At 35.9% G+C, this 26,188-nt stretch overlaps 5 protein-coding genes across 6 annotated transcripts; 3 read left to right on the top strand and 2 right to left on the bottom strand.

Annotated features, from left to right (window-relative positions):
* Window positions 1-789: 789 nt before the first annotated feature.
* Window positions 790-4,409, top strand: LOC113275848 (actin cytoskeleton-regulatory complex protein pan1-like). The gene is made up of 4 exons (XM_026525414.1): window positions 790-1,110; window positions 1,539-1,739; window positions 1,998-2,293; window positions 4,250-4,409. Exons 1-4 carry the CDS (start codon window positions 790-792, stop codon window positions 4,407-4,409), a joined length of 978 nt encoding a protein of 325 aa, XP_026381199.1.
* A 243-nt stretch (window positions 4,410-4,652) lies between these two features.
* Window positions 4,653-6,887, bottom strand: LOC113323802 (4-hydroxyphenylpyruvate dioxygenase-like). Its single transcript, XM_026572152.1, has 2 exons — window positions 5,705-6,887; window positions 4,653-5,058 (listed from the first exon to the last, which is right to left on the bottom strand). The coding sequence occupies exons 1-2, from the start codon at window positions 6,835-6,837 to the stop codon at window positions 4,860-4,862; spliced, it is 1,332 nt and encodes a 443-aa protein (XP_026427937.1). The 5' UTR covers window positions 6,838-6,887; the 3' UTR covers window positions 4,653-4,859.
* Window positions 6,888-15,025: 8,138 nt separating this feature from the next.
* LOC113323789 (uncharacterized protein At4g15545-like) lies at window positions 15,026-18,994 on the top strand. 2 transcript variants are annotated; one of them, XM_026572149.1, is made up of 10 exons: window positions 15,032-15,609; window positions 15,713-15,781; window positions 16,539-16,589; window positions 16,704-16,767; window positions 16,930-16,956; window positions 17,044-17,304; window positions 17,889-17,934; window positions 18,027-18,105; window positions 18,222-18,353; window positions 18,677-18,994. In XM_026572149.1, exons 1-9 carry the CDS (start codon window positions 15,334-15,336, stop codon window positions 18,312-18,314), a joined length of 966 nt encoding a protein of 321 aa, XP_026427934.1. In that variant the 5' UTR covers window positions 15,032-15,333; the 3' UTR covers window positions 18,315-18,353; window positions 18,677-18,994. The 2 variants fall into 2 exon arrangements, with proteins under 2 accessions (XP_026427925.1, XP_026427934.1); XM_026572140.1 differs by having other exon boundaries at window positions 15,026-15,609; window positions 16,930-17,304.
* Window positions 18,995-21,412: 2,418 nt separating this feature from the next.
* Window positions 21,413-22,595, top strand: LOC113275838. The gene is made up of 3 exons (XM_026525405.1): window positions 21,413-21,934; window positions 22,054-22,233; window positions 22,329-22,595. The coding sequence occupies exons 1-3, from the start codon at window positions 21,425-21,427 to the stop codon at window positions 22,593-22,595; spliced, it is 957 nt and encodes a 318-aa protein (XP_026381190.1). The 5' UTR covers window positions 21,413-21,424.
* Window positions 22,596-23,709: 1,114 nt separating this feature from the next.
* Window positions 23,710-25,982, bottom strand: LOC113323784 (LOB domain-containing protein 4-like). The gene is made up of 2 exons (XM_026572127.1): window positions 25,578-25,982; window positions 23,710-24,281 (listed from the first exon to the last, which is right to left on the bottom strand). Exons 1-2 carry the CDS (start codon window positions 25,812-25,814, stop codon window positions 24,012-24,014), a joined length of 507 nt encoding a protein of 168 aa, XP_026427912.1. The 5' UTR covers window positions 25,815-25,982; the 3' UTR covers window positions 23,710-24,011.
* Window positions 25,983-26,188: the final 206 nt, after the last annotated feature.

The raw sequence follows: 26,188 nt of genomic DNA, 5'->3' as shown, positions 1-26,188 counted from the left end.
AAGTTTTGGGTTTGCATAAGTTTGTGAAAAAAGTGTTATTTCAGGAACACAAAATGGTGAGACAAGCATCTGCAGGAGAAAATGCAATACCAATTAGGAGGAGTAGAAGAATTGCAGGTAAAAGAAGAGGTGAAATCGCAGAGACATCAAGAATGGGAGAGAGGAACAATAGATCTCAACCGATTAGATCTCAGATCCAGCGGGAACAAAGCGAGAACGGTCAAAGAAATCATGATGAAGTAAGTGTTCACACAACGGATACAGATACCGCAGAACAAAATGAAGAGGGAACACAGGTGGAAGGAGTAGTAGGAGAAAATGAAGACAACACAACCATTGGAGAGCTAAGATAGTGACTGGCAGACGAAAGAAGAAGAGAAGAGGAACTACGTGCAAGCTTGACGCGAAAAAATGATGATCTAAGAGTGGAAAATCAGCGATTACGAGAGCAAAGGTCACAATCACGATCCGGAACAACACGTGCGATCTCGAGATCAATAACAAGCATGAGTACCACTAGGAGAAGTAGATATGAGCATGAAGATAATACACAAGGACAATTTTTGGATAACAATTTGGATGAAACTTTTCATCTGAACGTACTCGCACGATGAGCTCGAACGCAATCGCATAGAAGATCGGTATGTCCAAGTTGGTGAGGATGAACCCAGGCGAAGACATCGTAGAGAAGGTAGATTGGAGTGAAATGGAGAATAAAACCGCATGCATGATGGAGAACAGCCAGATAATGACACAGAATAGGCAAGGATGATACTTCATGAAATAGAGATGCTGAGGAAACAAAATGAGAGGGATATAGCTACACAGGAGCACGCGATAAATGAAATGGAGAGGCAAAGAGAAAGAAGAGGGGATGAAGAACGACAAGAACTAGAAGAAGCCATACGACAAAGCAGGCACGAAAATACATTTAGGAAAGCCCGGTTGAAAAGACCTAGGCAACAACAAGAAGACATATTCCTAAACAGCGAAATTTTAAGAGAAATAGCAGAGCTAAGAGAATTAGTAACAAAAGGGAAAGATGGAGGAAGAAGACAGCTAGAAGAAGCAGCAAGGACACCCTTCGCGCGGCGAATACAATTAGTAACAGTACCAAGAAATTACACGCTACCCACGTTTCCTAGCATCTTTGATGGATCTACATGCACGATACAACATATAAAGACATACAACTTAGCTTTGTTACAATATGAGGATAACAACGCGGTCCTATGCAAATATTTTCCAGCGAGCCTCGCAGGAGAAGCGTTGAATTAGTTAGATGGATTACCAGTAGGTTCAATAAATCATTCGAGCACTTGCAGAGTTTGTTCTTGGGACAATACATCAACAACATTATGCAAAGACCATGAATTGAGAAAGCATTCAGCCTACGAAGGAGAACGAATGAAAGTCTGCGAGATATGACCAATATATGGAGGACAATGATTAGTGAAATGGTAGGGCGAGTCAATGAAAGAAATCTTATCTTAGCATTCATCAATGCATTGTTTCCCACTAACTTATTGTTTACACAGATATTCAGGATGAAAGACAGAATAACGATGTCGGAGCTATGCGAATACCAGGAAGAGTATATCGCTCTTGAAGAAAAGGAGAGAGATATGTACTCCTACCCGGTTCCAGTCGCGAGCGAAAAGATAGGAAATGCAAGTCTATTACCAAGGATGACGAATGCTGTTGCGAGCAGTTCGCAGGGAAGCAAAGAGAAATTAATCGTATAAGACCAACAAAAGCAGGTAGCCATGAGTAGCAGAGACCAAAAAATGTATGAGCAAGAATACAGAAAGAGGCAATATAATAATCATGGAGGAAACAACAAAATCGCAAGATACGACAATCATGGAGACGGATATGGAGGAAATATGAGGTATTACAATCAAGGTGCGAACTACAGAGTCCATGAGGAGATCAGGATGCCACCTCTTAACACAACAGTGGATAAAGTCTGGGAAGCTGTTATATTAATGGAGTAGATAACGCCACCACCTAATCTAGGGCAAGAACCACCATCTGAAAAAATAAGTAAAGAATTCTGCGCTTATCATCGTTTCCATGGCCACACAACGAATAACTGCAAGAACATGCAACGAATCATATTAAGAATGATTAGACAAGCAAAGGTTAACCACTTCCTAGCTACACCACTACCTCCTCCACCACCTCCTCCACCACCACGGCAACCAACAACAGGTGGACAGACGTCAGGAGCGGACAAAGGAAAAAAATACTTTTCTGATAGAAGTGGGAGCGAATGCCAAGAATCTACACTGTAACTCAATAATACACTCATTAAAAGTATAGAAGACTTCCATGAAAATGTGTTAAGCCGCGTATATGAAAGGGATGCTGAAGGGAAGGAAATAATGAACCTAGCAAAGACGTATGATTTCACTTTGTGAGAGAAATTCTTGAAGAAGAAGACATTCTACTTGTGAAGATCGATACCAAAGACAATCCAACTGATATGTTGACTAAAATAGTATCTGGGATCAAGTTTCGATATTGTTCGAAATTGATCCACATCCTTATGGTATGGTGAAAGGCCCTTTTGGGATAGATGTTCTTAGGAACCTGGTGGAGGTCTTCTAGCAAGGCCATTTGAGAGAACTACGGTCGGGTTTGATTCCTATTGAGGATACGTAGGCAGCCAGTGATGGTTCAATCGACGTTGGAATATGGAGGTGATTTTATATATTGACCGTCTCATGCATGAATGCATGATCCGAGGTGGAGAATTGTTGGTAAGATGGTCAAGGACTAGATTAGGAAATCTAGTTGGTTTGGGAAACCAATTATTAGTGTCCTAAGTATAGCAACTTAAGAGGTTTGTCTCTTAGAGTTAAGTTAGGAAACCATATACTTGTAGGAAAGTAATCCTTATTAAGGAATGTGTCCAGCCCTATTGATATGTATAAATAGCCATAGATAGAACTAGAGAAAACACACCAGAACTAAGTAAAAAATTATCTTCTTCTTTGCTTAGACTTTGTATATTCCAACCTATACGGTGATATATAAAATTGTTTATTTCTTCTCGAGGATTCAACCTCGTTAAATACTTGTTCTTCTTGTATGTATAGTTGTGTTTTTGGCGATATTGAACTACCTCGTAGTAGTGCAAACCTAACGCTTCCGCAGGCTTTGGCACAAAAATAACTTAATTACATGTAAAATGCATATACAGATTAATAATTCGTAGGTGCAACTCATGGAAGTTCAAATCTTGTAAAAACAGTTACGGTTCCTTCTGCTCTTTGAAATCTTACAAACTAAATGATTTGACACCCTGGATGTCCTTACTCTATACCCTAAATGCGGAACTCCGAGTCGCAAACAAACAGAAGAGAAGAAAAAAAGTTCCACTTCATTTTTGCACACCTCTCACCGTTCTACTTGATAAATAGTATCTCTTTGGTTTCCTCCAACATTCCACTAGTGTTGTTTTTTATTCTCTTTTCGTTTTTGTTTTCCTTTCCATCCTGCCTTCCAAAAACTCGGTTGATATAAATTTATAGCAAAAAACGTATTTTATGTATCGCCAAGCCATATGCTAAAAAAAACAAAACAAAGAGAAAGTGGATAATACAAAATGAATCTCCAGTGTCCAACTAGCTTGTTCCAGAGAGGTCACACCAAAAAAAATAATCTTATGCTCATGTGATGTGATTAGAGTTGGTTACGGCAACTTATGAGTTCATATGACCACCGCAATGAGAAACATTTAGTACACTGGCAAATGGCAACTATCGTCGGTGGTTTACCCTGGCACAACCAAAGAGGCTTTCCCTAAAACAGAAACACAAGAAAGAAAAAAAAAAATATATATATATATAGGACTGATCCCTCGGTGGTGGAATCCGATGCTAAATTAGCCAACAAATTAAACTATTAAAGGCCAAAAACATCCGTATCCGTTAGAAATTTGAACGTTGGAATTGCATTAATCAGCAGCATTACCAAAAACAAATCATTTTTCTTATTCACTCTCATGGGGTGTCAGTATATATAGTGAAGAACAAGACTCTTCTTGCTTTACAGAGAACTGAAGCTTCACTTTCCCCATCCTCCAATCTATTTATATTCTCTTCTTAGCTCTCAAATATTCACTACAAATTGTTTCTAAGGAATTTGGATTTGGAGAAGAAATGGGTTTCATTTTGGTGATATCTCTACAATTCATTCTCGTCACAATTCTACTTGGATTTGGGTGTTTTCTCTTTGGAAGATATAAAGGAAGACAAGAGCTGCTCAACAGTTCACAAGTTTATGGCGTCCCAACACCACCACCACCACCACCACCACCACCACCACATGGTTCTGATACTTGTTATCCTTCACCAACTCCTCCACTTATTACCAAGCAAGACAATCCCAACAATGTTTGATCACTGCTGGAATCCCATGATGGAGATTTGAATATACCATGTATAATTTGTAATTTTTAAGCTGTACTTGTGATTTTATGAGATTCAAATTTAATTCAGTTTGTTGTGTAAGAGGTCAATTTGTTGAATCATGATATTAAAAGTTGAAATTTCAGTTGTTCATCTAGCAGGTGAGAATCGATCCGTCATCCATGACCGGATTCTACCTGGCAGGCAGGTAAAGAACTACTACTGCACTCAAAGTATCAATCAAGCAATAGAAGATTTATATTAGCATTAATCAACCAATTACAATACATATCCCTAAACACCTGCCTTATACATTGCGCTCATTTGTTACTCCAGCAACTGCTTATTGCAATATAAATGGACTGACACCTTTTGCTGTTTTTGCACTGCCACCCTGAGTACATATAGGGAGAGTTGTTTTGCTTATCTTGTAATCAATCTTCATGATGTAGCTGCTGAAACGCCAACTGCAGGTTGTTTGATTGTTTCGAGTGTTTTTTCATATTCTTCAATGGATTTGAATAGCGCTGAGAAATTACCTTTACCAAATCCTCCACAACCTCCTTTCTGGTATGTCTTGCCTTCTTCGTCCTTCAACATGCATCCTAATCTCTGTATTATCTCTATGAATATAGTAGGCCTGTGCAACAACAAAATGGTACCATATCAAAACAAGTAACAACAAGAAAGACCGAAATGAAAAAATCAAACAGGGAACAAAGATGAACAGGAAAACATGTAAAAAAGTTAAAATTGCAGGTCTCTGATTAAAGCTAACGAAAAGAATGTGTTATGTTAGTTTCCCCAAATCATGGAATTTCAGTTCCAAATGCATTTTGAACCTCCCTTTAATGCCTCCTTAAATAAGGACTAACTCGAACAGAAAACACAAAATATACATGCAACCTTTGGAAATGCAGTTTGCTCTATTCTGATTCGGTCAATACAACTAATTTAGCACACCCCATCATAACCTATTAAACTGCAGTCAATGCTAATCAGTCTGATACGACTCTTAGCAGACCTGATCTTCCATAGGCTACGTTATTGAGCTTGAGATGGCAACTTTATGATACATCGATTTGGTTAAGTTCAAAGTTGGGAATGAGCAACACATTTTTATCCAAAGCCGTAACTCAGTAACTTATCCGTCTAGAACGCCCTGGGTCCTCAAAAATAAACTTGGCAAAAGTCAGACACTCAATTTCATCTATGAGCAGACAAACAAACAAACACCATATGCGCTCTTAAAATAAATGCAGAACAATAAATGCAAGGAAAATTACCTATCCCCAACAGGCTTAGTAAAAATCTGAAGCAGAACACCTTGATCATCTCTATCAACAAGAATCCCCAACTCCTCGCACATTTTAATCTGCTCATCATTCAAAACATCACCAACCCTACTCTTCAAATTCTTATAATAAGTAGGCGGCGGCGAAGGCATAAACTCAAACCCACCAATACAACTCCTCTTCCTCATTTCCTTCAATGTCATGAAAATATCACCGCTAACCAACGCCAAATGCTGTAACCCTTCCCCTTCATTATGCTCCAAATATGTCTGTATCTGACTCTTCCTCTTCGTACCATACACCGGTTCATTCATCGGCAACAACACCATTTCATTATTACTAGCCAAAACAGCCGAATTCAATCCAGACTCGGCTGTACCCACATCCTCAGCTGTAAATTCAGCAAATTCATGAAACCCAGTAAACGATTTCACATATGCAATCGACTCTGCCAAATTCCACACATTCCCAACCGCATGATCCAATCTTTTCAACCCGAAATCCAACCCCCTAAATGACGAAAGCTCATCCATTTTCTCAAACCCCGGCAACAAAACATAATCAGAACCAATTGGTTGTTGCTTAAAACTCACAAACCTCAATACAACATCACCATACATCTTAATCTCACTAACAAAAACCCCATTTCCAATCTCCATCGGCTCCCCAGAACCGACGCCCCCATTACTCACACTGACATTAAACGCCTCAACAGCATCTTCAACTTCAATCCCAATCGCCCTAACTCCAAACCCATGAGTATTACTAAAATATCTAGCTTTCTCATGATTAAAAGTAGGAATTGAAGCTGTATTTTCTTGATTATTCATTTCTGATATCTTTTTCGAATAAGGAGCAGTGAAAATGAAATTAAGGTCACCGGAATTAAGAATATATGAAGCATGAATGTAATTAGCAGTTGATAAATCAGATTTAGCTATAATTGGCATACCTAAACCCCATGAGAATCTTCTTGACGTGTTTGTTGCATCACTGCACCAGAACTCAATATGATGGAACTTTTTCACAACAAATTTGTCTGATTTTGGGTTTTGTCTTATGAAATTCTTGTACCCAACTAGCTTGAATTTGTGTTCTTGATTCATTTCTTTGTTTTCCACCATTTTTTGATTTTTTTTTTTTTTGTGTTAGCTCAGAGATTCTTTTTCTCTATTGTGAGTTCAGCTCAGTGGGGAGAGGGTTTAAGAAGAAGTGCGGTGGGGGGAGTTTTGGTGGCGACACGTGGAGAGATTTGGAGCTAGTAGTTGGAGATTTGGCGTCTTGTATATCTGAATGGAAGAGAGTGTTTTACACGTAAATAAAACTGTCTGGATAGATTAGAGATTGACACGTGGTTGTGTCATGTTGTATATATCGGCTTTTCTGGTTTTGGGTAAAAGGATATGTCTATAATGACTAGATTGTGTCGAGTCCACTCGTTCATCCCATGATCCATATCCATATTGTACGTGTTTGAATAATTCATCTTACTTCTTGCCTTCGATTTTCTTCGCTGGTAATAGTTACTTGGGATAAGTAGCGATGGAAAATAGAAGAGGGCAAAAAGAAAATAAGAAAAACAAATAAACAAATTATACCATGTAATCGTAAAATACAAATTTAATTATCAACTTTTGAAACCTAGATGATAAATGAGGGCAGTGTTTTCGAAATACTTGTGCAGTCAACATGACCTCCTTATTAACCTGGCTAAATTGGGGTCTATATGACTTAACTGGGACCTATAGCTAGATGACAAAAAAGGTCACTAGAAATCACTTCACACCACCCCTTATCAAAATAATTACCAAACTACTTATTTTATCTCTGATTAATTAGCATTAATTAATCATATTAGGCGTTAATTTTATTTTGGATGTGAGATTAACTAATGTTAGAGAGTTCATCAAAACATCGACATTTTGATTTTTTTTTCGTAAAAGTTACACCAGAATCGTTTTACGATCATTCACTAGTAAACCGATTCTGGATTGGTGTTTAAAATTACCAGAGGATATCCAGAATCGGTTTACTTTGACATGTTTTATAAACCGATTATTAGAATCGGATTTTCTTATGACACATATAAACCGATTAATTACCAATTTTCATTCATCGCATTATCATTGTAGGATGCATTTAGCACATGCATCAAGCCTTTAAACCCCTAGGCGACCTTAGTGGACGAGTTATAGTCTCGTGAGGGTTTACATAGAGGTCTACCCACAAAACCTTTACAAAAACTTCTAAAGCCATCAATCTTCCTCCGACGAAGACGATACCGCATCCAAGTAGTCCGGGTTATCCTCCGGGATTCTATCTGCCAAGAAGTGGTAGCTTGCATCGAATGCGAATGCTTCCCCCTTTACTTCCAAGTAGCGCGCTTTTCACGACTTCGTGCTACAAAAACACAAAAACAAGCTTACATTTGTTAGTGGTGTTTCGTTGGAAGATAACACAACATGGGGTACGTAAAAAAAAACCACAAAATTACTTACAAATTGTGCAATGGACAAGGTGAAGGGGCGAGCGTTAAAAATCGGAGGTTGGAGAGCTAAAAATGCAAGTATCGCATTTTCAACGACAAGGTGTCTTTCATGAATGGCTTGAACACTTCTTGCGTTGGGATTTCCAAATTCTTGGACAAATTTATTGTGTACTTTAACCCAAAAGGTTGTTGAATCCTCTCTTTCGGAGGATTGACGTCTAAGCCGATTTTCCGCATACCATGCTTTCGTGATTGCCAAATCTTCCGCGGAGTCGAATGATGCCATTTCTTGTATGTATATGTATGAAATGAGTAGTTGTGGAGTATATGGAGTGACGGGGAACAAAATGATCAATTTTGGGGCAAATGGGGTCCAAGGGTGAGGTCTCTATTTATAGAGAAAGTCCCAAACGGCTATTTTTTTTTTAAAAAACGTGTAATAATTTGAAATAATCAGTCTTTTAGAAGGACTATAAAACCCGATTGTTTTATATTCCACGAGGAATAGGTCTTTATTGAAACCAAAGTAAACCGACTAAAGTCGTTTTAAATTTTGAATTTTCACCGACACTAATCGGTTTATATATTCCCATATGTGATCCAATTCTACAACATCCAGAAAGATTGGCCTGCATAATCGGTTTACATATTATCATATGTGATCCGATTCCATAACATTCAGAAACATTGGCCTGCATAATCGGTTTACAATGACTTATCGAGTAAACCGATTCTTGACATGTAAGGCTACAATTATAAGAAACACATAAATATAATTAAAGCTTCAAGTTCAACCAAGTTCATATCATCCAAGCTTAAACATAAAAACCAAGTTCATAAAAACATAAAGCTTAAAAATAAAAACCAAGTTCATATCATCCAAGTTCATCAAGCTTAAACATAAAAACTTAAACAGCAAGAGCACCAGCAACACCACCATCAGCAGGAGCAGGAGCACCAGCAACACCAACATCACCACTATCAGCAGGAACAACATCACCACCATCAGCAGGAGCACCAGCACCAGCATCACCACAATCATTAGGAGCAGCATCTTGCATTTCAAACATTAGTTGCCACATTTCTTGCATTTCTGCATGGTTCTCCTCCCAAATGAAATCTTATTTCTCCTCATTCTGGCGAAGGTGATGACCTCAATAAGCTTTTTAAGTGAAATCTTATCAATCAATTACAGGGCTTTTTCAAGCCGGGTTTCAGCTCCATATGCAAACTTGTATAGGTTCCTCACCGTAACTCTTTGTGGTTGTCTCACGATATCCTCATCGGTTAAATCGCGATTGTAGAATGGTATGTGTTCGAAGTCCATTCTACACAAAAAAATAAACAAAAACCAAGTTAACAAGCGGTACATAAAGAAATATATGTAACCCGATTCTGATGAAACAACCAAAATCGTTTTATGTGGTACATGTATAAAATCCGATTCTGGAAGAAAGATGAAAAGACTATACTAATCGGATTATACATGTTACACATGTAAACGGATTCTGGCTATGTATTTTCATATTTCATTTCTAAGCAGGAATCGAATAATGTTAATCCTAATGTAACCCGATTGTTGTGCATGCTCTTCATGGCCGGGAAAAAATCCAGAATCGGTTTATTCGATAGGTCAATAAAAACCTATTATGGAGTGAATCAGAGTTTTGATTTGTCAAAAACGATGATTTAAAGATGTAAATCAATAATATAAGAAGATGGGTTGATGGAGATTACCTTCTTCTTAGTTGGATTGAAGATCGTCGGAGTAGAGGATGAAAAAAAAATTGATTAGGGTTTTGAGAATTTGGAAAGTTTATGATATTTGTGGAACGATTTTTTAGGTTTAGTTTTTTTTGATTTTGGAGATTTAGAGATTAATGTGGGGGTAAATTAGTATTTTTGATAAGATTTGGGTGCCTAGAGTAATTTGGGGTGTGAGAAGAAAAAACCTATAAGCCCCAATTAAGTCCTATAGGCCCCAATTTAGCCAGGCTTATTAAGTGTGGGTGCATGCATGTGAGCACCTAAAACCATCAATAAAATTTGTGAAAGTTCTTTCGTTAGAAGCCCCGATCACCCTATAGTTAATTGTTCTGTAACCCTTATTTTATTTTTCAAGGTGAAAAAAGACGTATGATACCCCTCTGTTTCATAAGAGTGTTAAAGGCACTTGAACATTAGAATTTTAGGCACTCTGAGGGGTAGAATATGATTAATCCCAAGCAAAAAATTTGGTGTATCACATCATTACCCTAAAAGGAACTTTTTCACGAAGTTCAAAATAAAATTAGAATTAAAGAGGATTACTAATGGTCGGAATTTAATGAAAACGTCGACGAGTTCCAAACTCACAGAGTCTTAATTTATTAGAGAAACCGTGCAATTTTCTCTTCTAAGGATTGGGGTTCGATTCTCTTGGCAAACTCCGACTTCCGCTACTCGAGTAACCAGTATCACCAACTTTTCTGGCCAATTTCATTTTTACTAAGCAAATGTTGGTCGAATTATTGAGAGATTTAACTCAATACAACTAAAAAACTAAGAATAGAAGCCAAATATATCTTGCTGCCAGGTTAACCAATATGAGAAACACATCAGAAAGTTTAGCTTGTGAAGCCAGTGCTAGATGAGAAAATTTTCTAATATGTCACACTCTTTAGTTTTTACACCAAAATTGTAGGATTTTAGGTTTTGTATGATAATCTTTTTACCACCCGCTAGTTGAATTTAATTTCTTCATTCGTATTTTTTTCCCATCATTTATATCGGAGGACGAACTTATGTATTATTGACCTCATGTCTGACGGTGTTTCTCCGGTCTAACTAGGCTATCCAATATCCCCAGTTAGTTAATACTTTAAATCTAGTTATATTCGTTCACAAATCACAACTATATATTTAAAATGGATTGTCAAGATCATTTTTTAGATGCCTACTGGTTTTTCTAATCATCTAATTGCAACACTTAATGCAAAATCATTGTATGATTAGTAGTCTTCATAACTTCATAATAAATATGACACAATTAAGATAGAAAAGACTATAAATCATTAAGATAGAAATGACTTTTAAGACCGAGGACTCCTAATTAATTGCTTTACACTGAGCCACTAATAACTTTCAAGATTTTTTTTTATATAATTATTTCAAAACTTGGTCCCTAAAATCGAAAAACCAATTATATTGGCCTATTCTCATTTTCAACAACAATTTCTTCACACTACATCTTATTATACTCTATTTTACAAATTCAATAATATATTTTTTGTTATCCTTGAATTATAAGGTCCTTTAAGAACATTATTAACTATGGTATACGTGACAGTGAATAGAAGCAACTAATGTTACATACAAAGATTTTCCAATAGAGTAGACTAACTTATTTTTTTTCCATTCAGAAGTCTATCGTTGACATATGAATTATTGCATTTCAAACACGAGCTAACTGTTTTGGTTGGTTTGTTTCAACTTGCCATTTGTTCCCACCGCTAACTTCTTCTTTGTTTTCAATGGGTTTGGAGCTAAAGTTGCTTTTAATATTATTGTTTCACATAGCTTTAGTTTTTTTCTTATAGATCCTCACAAATTAAGATAAATATGACAAAGATCAATTAATGTTGAGATTAACATGAAAATCTTACTTGACACTGATGGGCGCAATAAGAATGATGTTTAATGTCTATTTTGGAAAATTATCATGTGGCTCATGCAGAGTATTATGAGAACGTTAAAAAGAATTTGATTATTACATATACAACGTGGATAAAACACCCTGATATTGCTGGTGTTCATTGACGGATTAGTTCGTAAGATAATATTTTTATACCTTATATTTTTTTACTTATACAGTATAAATAAACCCAAAAATGAACTAATATTGATGGTTCACACTAATAAAAGTAGCATTATCATATATATTTCAAAGGAATTATAATTGGGGTTTTACCGTATAAGTTCTTTTATAATAAACAAGCTAATATTAATGCATGTAATAAAAAAATAATTTTTTATGGAAAATACTTTTTCTTTTGTGTTTACAGAGTTGGAATTAAATTTTTCATTACTAGATTTTCACATGTAAAGCTGTCAGGGAGAGATTTCGATCACATCTCATCTTACCGAGATTTAGATACTCCTGCCAACACGGACCCAATCCGAGGTTGACTAGATTGGGATAAACACCGAAGTTCTAGTGTTGGTGTTTTATATAGGAGGCTCATTTTGTGGACTAAACCGAGGGACTTACATCTCATATCACCCATACCGCGTGCTGATTCCTCTTGTTGTTGCGAGTATTGTGTAGATTGAGTTACTAATTAATTGTGTTGATTGAGTTTTTTTGTTGGTGAAGATTATTGTGATAATTTGTATGATTTTTTATCTTATGAATCGGAGAAATGTGGGTATAATCTTTACAAAGGGAGATTTGATGAAAGTTGGCCAGAATATTACAAAGTACAAGGTATGAATGTTTCATATTACATTTATTTAATAAGAATGTTTTGCTTTGTTAACATGGTAAGGTTATTTTGGTTTAACAAATAGACTACCATAATAAGGATATAATAATGCATGTAATTAGTACATTAATTAGTTAAGAAATATTATCTTATTTTACTTGGTTATATGTATAAATCCTATCTAAACAAAAACAAACAAAAAAGAAGAGATATAAAGATGCAATCGTCCAATTATAAGTAGCTTGTACTTATATTCAGGCACTAGTTCTTGATTTTGTTGCACTTATTAAAAGAGAAAAAAAATCTTTTTATTTTTTGAAGCCCTGGAAACATTAGGATATCACCGCTACACACCCTAGAAGTATAAGGAAAAAACATGGTAAGAGATATCATTTACCATTATTTGAGACGAGAGACTGAGGTTTTGATGATAGAGGATAAGGTCTTTTCGAGTCAATCTATTTAGTTTTTTTCTCATAAATTCTCAGAAATGAAGTAAATATGACAAAGATCAATTAATGTTGATACTAAGATGATAATCCTACTTAACATTATTGACCACGATGTGAATGATGTTGATGTTCATAATGAAAAATTACCATATGGATCGCAAATACTTCATCCAAAGATTTCATCCAAATGAATTATGTATTATCTAATACTAACTACTTAACTACAATTGTGAAGAGTATCAAACATCAAAAAATCATCAAATATGAAGAGTTTGTTAAATGATTATAGATCTACTAATGCAGCAACAAGAACATCATCAACATTAATAATGGAAACAAAGACAAAAAAATCACCATCAAGATCAAGATCATCATCAACATCATTAGTTTCAGAAACTTCTATCAAAACTCCCATGAAAACTCCCGATTCAGACCTCTTGTTACTAATTCAGAAGACATATGTTCTTGTTACTTTGACACCTTTAGTTATTGCTACTTAAATAATCTTAGTTGGTATACCTTTGATTCACTTGTTCTTATCAAAATTTGGTTGTATCTAACCAAGATCCAGTTGATGCTATGTGGAGTGATGCAAATTATCCTTGTTTGGCTAGCTTGGCCACCTGATATGGTTATTGCTTTTAATAAAACTGGGTTGAATCTTATAGAGATCCTATTGGTGTTATATACGGTGATACAAACTAGTATTGATTGGATAGTTTGGCTACCATGTGATTTTTTTCTTTATGGAATTCTGAAATGGTAGAAATGTTTGAGAGGGTAGATTTGTTGATTAAGAATTGGGGGAGATACCATAGGTTCGATGATTGTAATATGAACTTGAAATTTTTTGCAAGGTTTTCTGACTACCACCTAAATCGGATTTATGAATGAGTGTATGAAGGATTTTTCTATTTTATGAACAAAAAAAACCATTCTTGTAAGGCTTAAGTGAACATTGACTGAGGAAACGAGATTACACCGAACCCACCAGTTTCATAATAGATAATTTGTTCCAGGTCAAATTCCACCATCTACATCAGCCTATTTTTTTTTTTTGGACCATATGTTTATTGATACTTTATCCTTATTATCTTTGCTGAGGAAAAAACAACAACAAATGCTATTATCATATAGAGGTTTTTTTGGATACACTCTCAAAGTTGTTTTTCAAAAAATTAAGTTACAACAAAATTTGAGATGAACTTCTGGAAGCAAAAATATTAGACTAAAAAGTATAGGTTTGGCTTATACGATTAACTTCTTCTTCGAGAAAAACAAAAACACTTTACCTAGTTTTGCTTAGGGGTGAGCAGTTGGCCGAAAGTCTGTGGATTTTACCCTGCCAAACCGCATTTCCGAATCGCTTGCTAATTGGCTATATGCGGATGAGATTTTTGAAATCCAACGAAAGACGATTGGGCTTAGGTACAACGATGAAAATACGCTGGACATCTAGACTTATAAGATTGACAAACAACCAAACTCGAGATAGGATAGTTTCTTTCCGATCCCAAATGCTTACCCGCAATTGTAATTGCAACTCCCAATGGTAGATGCCTTTTTCATTACTTTGTTTTATGGTGGGATTGATTTCAATGTGTCTAGTAATTTCATTAGATATCAACTGCTAACGCGAAAGAGTTATTCAGCGCTACACTCTTTTTAATGAGGTCCCAGGTTGCCCATAATTCAACATATTGCATGTCTTTTGAGAGCTAGCACATCCAATCATTTCATCTGGACATCCACTAAATGCAAATTTGTTGGATATTGAACCGGATGCGGGTGTATAGAAAAGGAAAGGAGCCAGTCAAATGGGTCCTCAATCCTTATCGTTCTCGGCTTCAACTGCTTTAAGTCTACTTTAGGAAAGGTTAGCCATCATGGACCTAGACCCGGCGAGGCACTTTAATTTAGGTTAGGTTTGGAGGGAAAAAATAGTCCTACCCTAAATTTAAAACTCAATAATTTCTTTCCCAAATTAAAACATTTTCTTATTCTTTATCCTCAAATTTCTACAGACAGAGCACAATTTTTAAACCTAATTTTTTTAAAAATTTCAACGACAAATTCCAGATCAGTTCTGCTAAGTGGCGAATCTATTTCCCCGAAGACATTCCTAGAAGCAACAATTACTTCTCTACAATTTCTGCAATTTCTTGTTATTTCCGTGGAATTTTGGGGGATTCTTTTTTGGTAGGGTTTTTTGGGAAAATGTCAGGTAATGGAAGTGGAACGGATTTTCATTTATCAGATGAGATATTATCAGTAATTCCAACAGATCCATATGATCAATTAGATTTAGCACGAAAGATTACATCCATGGCGATTGCTTCTCGTGTTTCTAAACTCGAATCAGAAAATGGTAGATTAAGACAGAAGATTTTAGAGAAAGATCGTTTGATTTTTGATTTGGAAGAGAAAGTTTCTCAGCTTGATCAAGGTTTTCAACAGGTTGATTCTAGGTTAAGGATTGTTGTTGAGGAGAATGTAAGTCTGAAATGAATTTTTGGGGAAAAAAGTTTGATTTTTGTGAAATTTAGGTTTTTTTTTTTTTTGAAATTGATTGGTTGTTTGTGTTTGATTGTTGTAGAATAAACTGGTGAATGAAAGAGATTCGCTTGCTATGACTGTAAAGAAGCTCAACAGGGATTTGGCCAAGGTGAGGAGATTGAATTTGTGATGATTTTTCGTGTTTGTGTACATTGTGTTTTGTTGTGAAAAGCTGAACTAGCAATGGCATAGAATATGTTTGATATGTGGAGCCATTTTAGGTTTCCAAGTGAAATGAAAAAAATACTAATGTATGGGGGTAGGATAGAAGCAAGTATGGTCACCCAGATTAGGATATACAAGTCTCACCAAAAGTGGAAAAGTATACCCTTTCACTGTTTTCGGGAAGGGAATCTACCATTGCTCGTTCAATGTGTGCTCGAGTAGGAAGTAGTTGCTGAAATGTTTTGAATGAGACAGGGAAAGTGCAATGGCAAGCGTAGTTGTATAAATGACAACTTGTTGGTTCGATGTAAACAGGTTGACGCGCATCCCCTGTATTTTAACTTATGCTTTCCATGTTCTGCTGATTCTTAAGTTTATTCGCTTCAGTTTTATGTTTGCAAGGGTACTACGTCCTGCACTTTCTTATGTTATGTCTTAGTTCATATAGGCAGAGAGTCACCTAAGATAAAATGCTAATTTAAATGAACAAGCAGCTCTAAGAATGGAGGTTGGGGAGTCCATCTAACTGCAAAAATTATGGAGACCATACTTTCCTCTCCTCTCTCATAATGAAATTGTATGATATTTTTGTTATTGTTGACACTGACTATTATTTTGTACGTAGGAATGTAAGGAACCTATATTTCTCAAGTATTTCAATTTTGATTTGCATAGTTACTAAACTTGAGGTATTCTTACAGTTGGAGACATTCAAGAGGCAACTTATGCAGTCACTCAATGATGATAGTTCTGTAAGATTCGAACATAATCCTCCTAATTTTCATATAAATGACTTTTTCTTTTTTGGTTCCCGTACGTGTATGTCATTCCATGAATTCAAATTTTCCATGATCTTGTACTGGCAGCAAGCTGAAACTGTTGATATTGGAACCTGTGACCAAACTGTTTCCAAGATGTACTCGGTTAAAGGTGTGATTATCCTCTACTTCCTGAAGTTTTAACCTTTTTCTTACTCTTATAACTGAATCATTATAGGCCGTTACTCTTTATTGCAGGAAACTAACTTAAACTTTATTTCGTTTTTGATCTTGCAATCTTGTTACCTGAATGCTTTATTTGTGCCATCTTAAGATGAGGGAGGGAACCCAGGTGATGATGGTATGTATACAAACTCTTTTCCTTTTATACCACTCATCCTAATACTGTTCATTCCTGATACACGTTGTTGCTGGTCTATGTTTACAGCTTCTAGGCATGGTGGGCATAGATTTTCGATGACTCCATACATCACACCAAGATTTACTCCCAGTGGAACTCCAAAAGGCTATTCTACCAGTGGATCACCTAGAGGATATTCTGGTGCTGGATCCCCTAATCGCACCTCCGGTTCCACGTCACCTACAAAATCTCAATATGAAGGACGGAGTGGTTCACTGTCTTCATGGTACCCATCAAGTCAGCAGTCTTCTGCGGCAAGCTCTCCTCCTCGTGGGCGTCCTGTACCAGGTCTGTAACAAGAACCATAGTCAACCAAATCTCAGATTTTCTTTTTATACGTAGATGAAATCTAAGGAGTGTGAGTTGACACCTTATCAAATACCAGCAGTGATTTCCCCAAATCTCAGATTTTCTTCTTCTTCTTCTTTTTTTTTTCTTTTTTTTTTTTATTGCTAAGAAAGAATATTGCATTACTGATTAAACCAGGTTACAACTTTGGTCCTTCTGAATAGAGTGAAGAAGGAAAACAGGTGGTACTGAGTTCCATGTTGTACCACCATTAAGTCTGGCATTTTTTGCCATTACATCAGCTACTTCACAGCTTCCCTTTTAACATGGGAACAAGTCCAAAAACTAAATGAATTTAAAAGATGTCTACTTTCCTGGATTGTGCTATTTGTTGTCCATTGGATACTTCCTATAGCTCCATTTATTGCTAGTTTGAGTTGATAGAATCTGCTAGTTTTGTCAACCCCAAGTGTGATTCAAAATGGCTGACATTGCCATTTTTTTGTTTTAATGGTTTTTCCTGACACTATAAGTAGAATTCCCTGAACTTTATTAAGTTGTTTATCTGGTTTTACTATGTTCAGCACGCACTCCTCGAATTGATGGAAAGGAGTTCTTCCGCCAAGCCAGGTCTGATTTTCGGATTCAGTTCTTAGCCATGATTTCAGTTGATAATTCTGAAAGAAACAATAATACTAAATTGTGGATATTTGGAACTGCAGGAGTCGTCTCTCTTACGAGCAGTTCAGTGCATTCCTTGCTAACATCAAGGAGCTGAATTCTCAAAATCAATCTCGAGAGGTATAAATTACTGCTTTGTGCTAGTTTGAGATCTTTAAAACTCTTTGTCAACTCTCTTGGTCGTTGAATAGAGCATAACTAAGTGAATGGGTTTTTCCATTTTCCTCGATATCCAGGAAACATTAAGGAAGGCAGAAGAAATATTTGGTACAGACAACAAAGATCTTTACCTATCATTCCAAGGGCTGCTTAATCGTAACAACCACTAGGACCTAAAGGCGTATTCCGAAAATGGTCCATCATAATAGGTGTGCCATCTCTCTCTCTCTCTCTCTCACACACACACACACACACACACACACACTGACAAACACACTCAGACATGTGAAGATGCATAGACACAAACACAATTGCATGTCTATGTACACAGTCCAGTCTTCTACATAATTCAATGTGTAGCTGTAACTAAGTCAGGACACTCGGGTGTAAAGTTCTGTGGAGTTAGGGACATACTAGCTAATGCAGTCACCTCTCAACTGCTGGCGTGGTTTATCTAGTTTTTGTCATTGACTTTGAAGTTAGAAACCAAAGCGACCAAATTATCTTAAATTCAGTTACCTTTCTTCTGCAGGATTATTATTGTGGTCCACATTGCTTTCTCCCTTTTCGTGCATGATGTGTGAGTGTGTAGTTCGGTAAATATAGATCGCTTACCGTAGAACTAAGATGCATAGCAGAGGCTGGTTCAGGGTTTCACACTCTTGTTGCAACTTGCAAGCCTCTGATTGAAGATTTCAAATGAAGCTGCTACTGTAACACCGATGCTGATCATGTTAACCATGGTGTATGAGGAATGACTTCTATCTGTTTCTATTGTTAATGGAAGGTAAATCTTATTAAAGAATAGATTTATTCAAGGATGTTATTGATTTATTTTTCTTTTCCTCAATTTTGCTCTAGCATTACCGTTGCAGTAGTCATATATTTTAGAGAGTTAAAAGAGAGCCCATCAGCTAACAAACAAGCCTATTATCCCACCACCTGTGTTGACCAAAGGCTTGAATAAGTGGGCTTAACCGATCGCAGCATTCAGCATGTAACAAAAACCTTAGAGCCTTATAGGAGAACATACTCTTGGCGTAAGTTCATTTTGTACTAAGCCCAAGTCTGACTTTGTTGCGGCCCGACATGGAATTCTTAAATGTGTGTATGAAGTGATGGATTCCTATATAACTCAGAGTATGATCAGATTAGGACAGAGAGTTGCACTTTGTGAGCTATTTGCATCAAATGAGGTTGAATGTGTTAGTAGAAAGCAAGACAACCCATGCATGTAGTTTCTAAAGTTTGTAATATACAATATTCCAGATGAAACCTAATCTATTCTGCAGTGATCTTATGCCCCTTTAAAATCACTTCTGTACCTCTTTTTTACATGGGGTTTTATTTCAATTTCTAGCTAAGCAAACACACAACATGTACTATCACAAGTTTGTGGAACCTAAAACCCTACTTAGATTAGATATAGAAGAGACATTTGTGTCAGATTGGAGATTACATTGTCACATTCTCTTTCTCTTTCTTTAAATGATATTATTCCGATCGTTAAATTCAAGTCTTTGCAGTATTTTTCTTTGCTAGATTTGTATGAACAAACTTTGAAGATGTTAAGTGATAGATACAGGCTTTCAAGGAAAGTTCTTTATTTTTCGTAGACTACAAGTGGGTATTTTTTTTTCCTTTAAGGCTAAGTTTTTGTATCTGGTGGATGGGGTATGCAAATTTTAAGGCACCTGATACTCTCTGTACAATGTCTATCACACTCAGTTAAAGTTGTCTTTTTTCCTTTCTTTCTTGTTGATTAGCCCCTATTACTGACTATGTTGTGAAGAAATTATGTAGAGGTCAGATCTTGTGTTGAGAAAGTAGTTTTCAGAGAACACAATTGTATTCCCAATATTACCATTTGTTCTTTCTACTGATTTATCGGCTAAACGGTGTATGATTATCACTGTTGTACAAGGTTTCAGGTCTAGGATTTGAATTTTTTTATTTTTGTTTTTTTGGAGGGAATTATATGCATTTCATTTACCCAAAGAGTGTAGACTTTCAATCATGGTTTTGATGCAACTTGATTTAGTGATCTTGCAAAAGATTATACCATCAGAGGCAGTAAATATTGGAAAGAGTCAAAAGTACAGAGAGCATTGTGGTGGTATATGTTCTTGCTAGGTTCAGTAGGTACTGTTAAGGGTATTATTGTCATTTTAGTTACTAATCTGAGAAAAAAGACAATAATCTTTGGGGTTTCTGATGGAAGTACATCTATTTGCACTTCAAATTGGCAAAATCTTACATACCCATGTGTGATTGTGTTCAAAGATTCTTAAAGTTTTTATATTTTTGTGTAGCCTTTAGCTATTATAAGTGAAAATAATTTTATTATAGATATACCATAACAAAATACATTACATGTTACTTCTGTTTTGACTTTTTCATGTAAGGGCAAGGACAAATTATTATTTTCTTTAAGGACTAATCAATCACTCAAAATTGATTAGTGAATCCCTAATCATTTCTTGATTTATGCTTACAATGCTTTGCAATCTTGCATTAGAATTTTCTTTATATCATAAGAAAGAAGGTTCTGTAGTAGTAAAAGAATAAATGAGGTTGGGCAACTTAATTAACAAATAGGCATTGTTTGTTCGTTTCTTTCTTTCTAATTTAACTGACTCGTCTGAATTCGATTCATATTAATCTGCCTTATTACTAAAAAAATTATAAGACGTAGGTTATAACACAACTTTGGATCCTATAAGATATGATTCCAAAGAGTCACATACAAAACCGTGTCTGACTTAAGAATCAGACCTCGAGTTATACATCAGAAAAATGATAAAAATAGGCGATTTAACATCTGACTCGTTTGTTCATGAGTCGAATCCAAACAAACTCAGTGTACATCTGCTATGAAAATATAAGTAAAGATCTGTAATTCCACAAGAAAGACATCTTTTAACATGTGGATCACAAAATGGAAAGGCATAATCTTGTGAGCATAAAATTAACCGTAAATTTTAACCATAAATTTCACAAACAAAATCTACCGAGTGTGGTAAGCATAAAATTTTGTCCTAAACAAGCTCTATTCTATAGGCTGCTATACTTGTCTTAGGTTGCTAATCACATATTTTGTCACGTTCTACAGTTTAGTATTCCAGGTCAGTCTGGGCAGGCCTGACACAAACTAGAGAGCTGCTAAAAATCGCATATAATTTGCAGTTACAAAGTCCTATAAATTTCCAGCCTGATCTCATCCACTAACAACTCATCACAAAACTGCACAAGCAGCACACAACTCACCTTTACAAGTTCAATGGCTTCAAATTGTCTTTTCAGTTCAGATCACATTTTCTCATCAGAATTTAGCCAAATACCTCCGGTTTCTGTCTCCGTCGAAGAAAGCTTGGAGTCCTCTTTAATGTGGAACCAACAATTCATACTTCCATCGTCTGAGCAAAATGGGTACACAAGTAATGATCCAATAATACTTCCATCAAATGATCTCACTTTTTCCTCGAATTTCGACGGTGTTTTACCATTTCCGGAGCAGCTCAAAATTTCGCCAATGTTAGACTACGTACCGGAGCCAATATTAATGACTTCGAACGAGTTCGAGGTTGGGTTTTCTGATTACAGTAGTACTGGTAATAATAGCAGTCAACATCAATATCAAAAGACTTCCGAGTTCTTCCATTTCCAGCAGCCAGATGAGCTTTCTGCTTATAATGATGAAGAATTGCTATTCAATAAAACGTACAGCGAAAACGGATTCGGACCACGTTTTGATCATGCTGCTGGTTATTTTGGTGACCATAATATATGGGTACGTATAATTTCTCGTCAAACTATCTTCATGCATGCGGACACCCTACCGATAGACAAATTAATTCCCATAATGTCGATACTTAAGTTTCTTAATCTTTTACTTGTTCAACTTTGCAGGAAATACATCATAATCTCCAAAGTAATTATAACTCGGCATCGTCATTTCAGAGTAGTAGCGGTAGTTGTAGTAGCGTGGAGGAGCCGAAAGTGAGACGTTATACCAAAGAAGAAAGAAATGATCGAATTCTCAAGTACTTGAAGAAGAAAAACCAAAGAAATTTCAATAAGACAATCAAGGTATGCATATGGAATTAATTAGTGTATCTACTTTGTTTCGTTAATTCATTTCTGCATGTAATAATAACTTTGGTTTTGGATGTGCAACTTTACAGTATGTCTGCCGGAAAACATTAGCCGACAGAAGAATTCGAATCCGAGGAAGGTTTGCAAGGAACAATGAATACCCTGAAGAATTGTCGACAACGTCAACAACTAAGAATAACACTAATGATCATGAAGAGGAAGATAAGTATCATCATAATCATGATCCATATTTTCATAATGGTACCCCGGAGACTAAGCTCAATATTGAGTTGGAAGACGAGGAATGGTTACGGGAAGCTGTGAATAATCTCATGTATTTGCCCATTTTTGACTGATAATTAATTTTGCGATGAAATATTTCGTTTTCTTGTACTCAGATTAATAATACCAACCTAGAGTACTATTAGTACTACTACTTTCAAAATTTCTAACTAAGAAATTGAAGCCCCTCAAGACTACTTGTTACACGTAATAACTAAGCGAGAAATTCCCTTACAAACTATAGTAGAACTAGTAGCTAGCACATACTAGCGGTAGAAAATTATTGCCACTAACGACCGAAGAGAAGATCCTGCATGGCATTCTGCGGTACAAAATTTGTTTAGCTCCACAAAAGCAAAGTTGTGCAAAAAGTTGCAGTGATGCAGATCTGTAATATACTGTAGAAACTCTGAAATCGTATTGTAGCTGTAGAAAAATAGGAAACTAACTGGGCTTAGATGGTCAAATGACTCAATTTAGAATTCTTGTCTTCCTGAAGTAAGGTCACTCTCACTCACGTCCAACGACTCATGGCCCAATTTTCATACATATAGATGTTAGCCATCCTGCTGGTATTGGAGTGCGTTTGTTTTTCTTCAAGAGTGCGTATCTCTGGAACCTACAGTTAAACTATCCTGCTGAACTAGTGGTGGTGGTGGACAAGAGACGGTGATGGTGATGGCGGCTTTGGGATTAATAATTCTCTTTTCTTTCTTTTAGAAAGTAGATGAGAAGACTGAAATGAAGAGTAGAGAAAGAGAACTGATCAAAATGGAATCCGAATAGAGAACCATCAAGTTACACTAACGGTTCGATGAGTTAATGTCAGTTAACTAATGCTAAGGGCTCAGTTACACTAACGGTTTTTAGTTCGCGTTTACAGTCCACTAAAATTAAACCATTATCTAACAGTTTCACCGAAATGGAAAACCAATATAAGTTGTTGGGTTAGTGGTTCGGTTCAGTTTTAAACTAATGGAATCCGAATAGTGAACTATCAAGTGGTCTGATTTTGCTCATACTCCTTCCCATGAACGGTTCGAATCGTGTAATTGCCACAAAAATCCTAAATGAAAAATTTAGGTGGTCTAGGTACCACTCTTACATGTAATAAAAAAGAAAAAGAATCCGAATACAAATACAAATACAAATAGTGAGTGGTTCAAATATGGTTGAACCGAAGGCTCATAAAATAATTAAACATACATGTATTTATATTAGATTTTTATATATCTACAATATAATTATTATCAATGATAATAATTTCCTTCCACTTACTCCAAACTTCCTCTCTAACTCATTCCCCTACAACTAAGTGGGTTTGATTTTTACTTAATATAATCATCATCTCTAAAGCCAAAGTATATATTAGAGAGATGCTTTTTAATTTCTTACATATATATTTATTTAAACAAACTACTAGTATTATAATAAAGCAAAAGAAAAAAAGAGTTTAATTAACTAAGATTCTTCCTTGTTAATTTGATGAGTTAACAAGACCAAAGAGCAGAAGCAGCTTGTTGTTCATTTGTTGCTGATGAGTTAATAGAGAGATTAGTAATTGATGATGATGTCTGTGATCTCATCCTCATATGAACAACTTCAGCTTGTGCAATTGCTAGTTGAGTTTGCAAAACATCAATTTGTTGTTGCAGGGATGATATAGCACCTACACATCCATAAACTGGGTCGCGGACTCTCGCGTTCGCTTCATATACCATACTGCTCACTGCGTCGCCTCGTTGATGCATCGGTAATTCCTATAAATGTAACAAAAAATTAAACGAGAATCCTATGTTAGAAATTTTATAATCTGACTTTAAACATTACAATAGTATGATAATGAAAGTGCTAATTACGATTACCTACTCCAACTTTTTTAAGATATGTGACGCTTTTTTGATATCACCGTGACCTCATAATTAAGTCAGGAGTCACCGTTCTAGCACTCTACTGAAACTCAAAGATAAATTATAGTGCAAAGGACAAATGAAATGATCCGATGAACCCTACAATGCTGGTCACACCGCCACGGTTAAAATCTTTTAGCTGAACTATTTGGAATTAGGATGTCATTTTCGTTTATGGTTGAGATGATTATTCCTTAATTATTATACTATTGTCAAAAGCTCGGGTCATTTCAAAACTTTAATTCTGATTTAGACAACTGTAATGGTGATCAAGAAAGAAATTAACTTTTTCCATTGTATACTCTAATTTGTGTCGGCATATTAGTTTAGAATAATTTGGACTTGTATACATGTATAGAGTCCATAGCTTTTGACGAATATATATTAGGGTGGGACCTCGATGGTATTTCTCTGAAACAAGTTGAGACTCGTGAGCCTAGAGGTACAATGAACTTTAGATTTCAATAGGGATTTGGGTTTTGATCAAGGAATAAGGTTCGATTAAGCGTGTAGATCATTCTCACGAATATATACATATGATCTGAATGCGTATATCAGTATACATATGATATCCAAAACTAAAAAATTCCTAAATTTATAAGTGTTATCTCCTCGGCGGTTGTGGTGACCATGTAAAAGTTATCTAATTAAAAAAAGAAGCTACCAGAGATGGATCATGTAAGATAGTCAAAATCTAGACCATTAGGTGGACACCATCTATAATTTAGGTATATAATTGACAAACCCTTTATCAAACAAGAGTCTTTCACGAAGACCATGTACAATGCTTGCATTGTCACTTTAGATTGGCCTGGAGTTGGATACATATATCGGTCTACCATAAGAGTTCAAATACCCCATCTTGGTCTCCCATAAGAGTTCCAACCACCCCAAAACAAAATAGACATACACTGTTCCAAATACCCCAAAACAATAACAATATGGTTTCATGTCCAGGCTGCACACTTGCAGGACATGCCCTACAATGTCTATCAAAATAGAAGCATACTAACTTCTGACTTGGGTCAACCACTGTTGACTGAACTAATAAAACAAAATAACCAAATAAAAAAATAATTTGGCACTTTAAGTAAAGAAGTTGTGTGCAACTTTTGACTATTGAAAGAGAGGGGCAGGAGGGTATACCTGAAGCATTTTGTTGACATTGCTAGCACCAAAAACTTTGTGAACATTAGCAAATTTGTGAGGTTCATCAGCAGGGAAGTAAGGAGCAAACACACAATCTTGTGCACATCTTCTCCTAAGAAGCTTACATGCTGCACATGGTGATGCTGCTCCAGCACCACCACCACCACCTCCTCCTCCTTTTCTATACCCACCATTACTTAAGTTATTACTTGTGTTAATGTTATTCTCTTTCATGATTTCCTTCTCTTAACTTTCTTCACAAATCACAATTGCATTAGTTTTGATAACTCAAAAAGAGAATCAAACCCAATCTAAAAGATGAAGAGACTAGAAGAAAATTTAGGGAAAAGTAATAGAAGTTATGAGAAGAAGAGGGAAAGTATTATGAGGAAGGGAAGATGATGGGAGAGGTGGTGGTGGGTATTATATAAAGGAAAATTGAGGTGTGGGGAGGAGGATATGTTAGGGCTGGCCTACCAAATGTAGATTTTGCAAGACAAAAGCTAAATCCTCCATCATCATGCTTATTCATTTGAAATGATTTTTCGAGACTGACCCCCTTTTATTATTATTATTTTTAATACGTATGAGCATTCTTAGTATCTAAA

Source organism: Papaver somniferum, chromosome 1 (assembly GCF_003573695.1).
Source record: "Papaver somniferum cultivar HN1 chromosome 1, ASM357369v1, whole genome shotgun sequence".
Taxonomy (NCBI): domain Eukaryota; kingdom Viridiplantae; phylum Streptophyta; class Magnoliopsida; order Ranunculales; family Papaveraceae; genus Papaver; species Papaver somniferum.
This window is presented reverse-complemented; position numbering and strand designations above follow the sequence as displayed.

Excerpts from the sequence above, each read along its gene's own strand:
- LOC113275848 (XM_026525414.1), top strand. The coding sequence starts at position 790 with ATGCTGAGGAAACAAAATGAGAGGGATATAGCTACACAGGAGCACGCG. Across the intron at positions 1,111-1,538 it reads GGCGAATACAATTAGTAACA|ATATTCAGGATGAAAGACAG; the intron begins GTACCAAGAAAT and ends TTGTTTACACAG. Across the intron at positions 2,294-4,249 it reads GAATGCCAAGAATCTACACT|ATATAAAGGAAGACAAGAGC; the intron begins GTAACTCAATAA and ends TCTCTTTGGAAG.
- LOC113323802 (XM_026572152.1), bottom strand. The coding sequence starts at position 6,837 with ATGGTGGAAAACAAAGAAATGAATCAAGAACACAAATTCAAGCTAGTT. Across the intron at positions 5,059-5,704 it reads ACTAAGCCTGTTGGGGATAG|GCCTACTATATTCATAGAGA; the intron begins GTAATTTTCCTT and ends GTTGTTGCACAG.
- LOC113323789 (XM_026572140.1), top strand. The coding sequence starts at position 15,334 with ATGTCAGGTAATGGAAGTGGAACGGATTTTCATTTATCAGATGAGATA. Across the intron at positions 15,610-15,712 it reads GGATTGTTGTTGAGGAGAAT|AATAAACTGGTGAATGAAAG; the intron begins GTAAGTCTGAAA and ends TGATTGTTGTAG. Across the intron at positions 16,768-16,929 it reads CAAGATGTACTCGGTTAAAG|ATGAGGGAGGGAACCCAGGT; the intron begins GTGTGATTATCC and ends TGCCATCTTAAG.
- LOC113275838 (XM_026525405.1), top strand. The coding sequence starts at position 21,425 with ATGGCTTCAAATTGTCTTTTCAGTTCAGATCACATTTTCTCATCAGAA. Across the intron at positions 21,935-22,053 it reads TTGGTGACCATAATATATGG|GAAATACATCATAATCTCCA; the intron begins GTACGTATAATT and ends TCAACTTTGCAG. Across the intron at positions 22,234-22,328 it reads ATTTCAATAAGACAATCAAG|TATGTCTGCCGGAAAACATT; the intron begins GTATGCATATGG and ends GCAACTTTACAG.
- LOC113323784 (XM_026572127.1), bottom strand. The coding sequence starts at position 25,814 with ATGAAAGAGAATAACATTAACACAAGTAATAACTTAAGTAATGGTGGG. Across the intron at positions 24,282-25,577 it reads ATGTCAACAAAATGCTTCAG|GAATTACCGATGCATCAACG; the intron begins GTATACCCTCCT and ends TTACATTTATAG.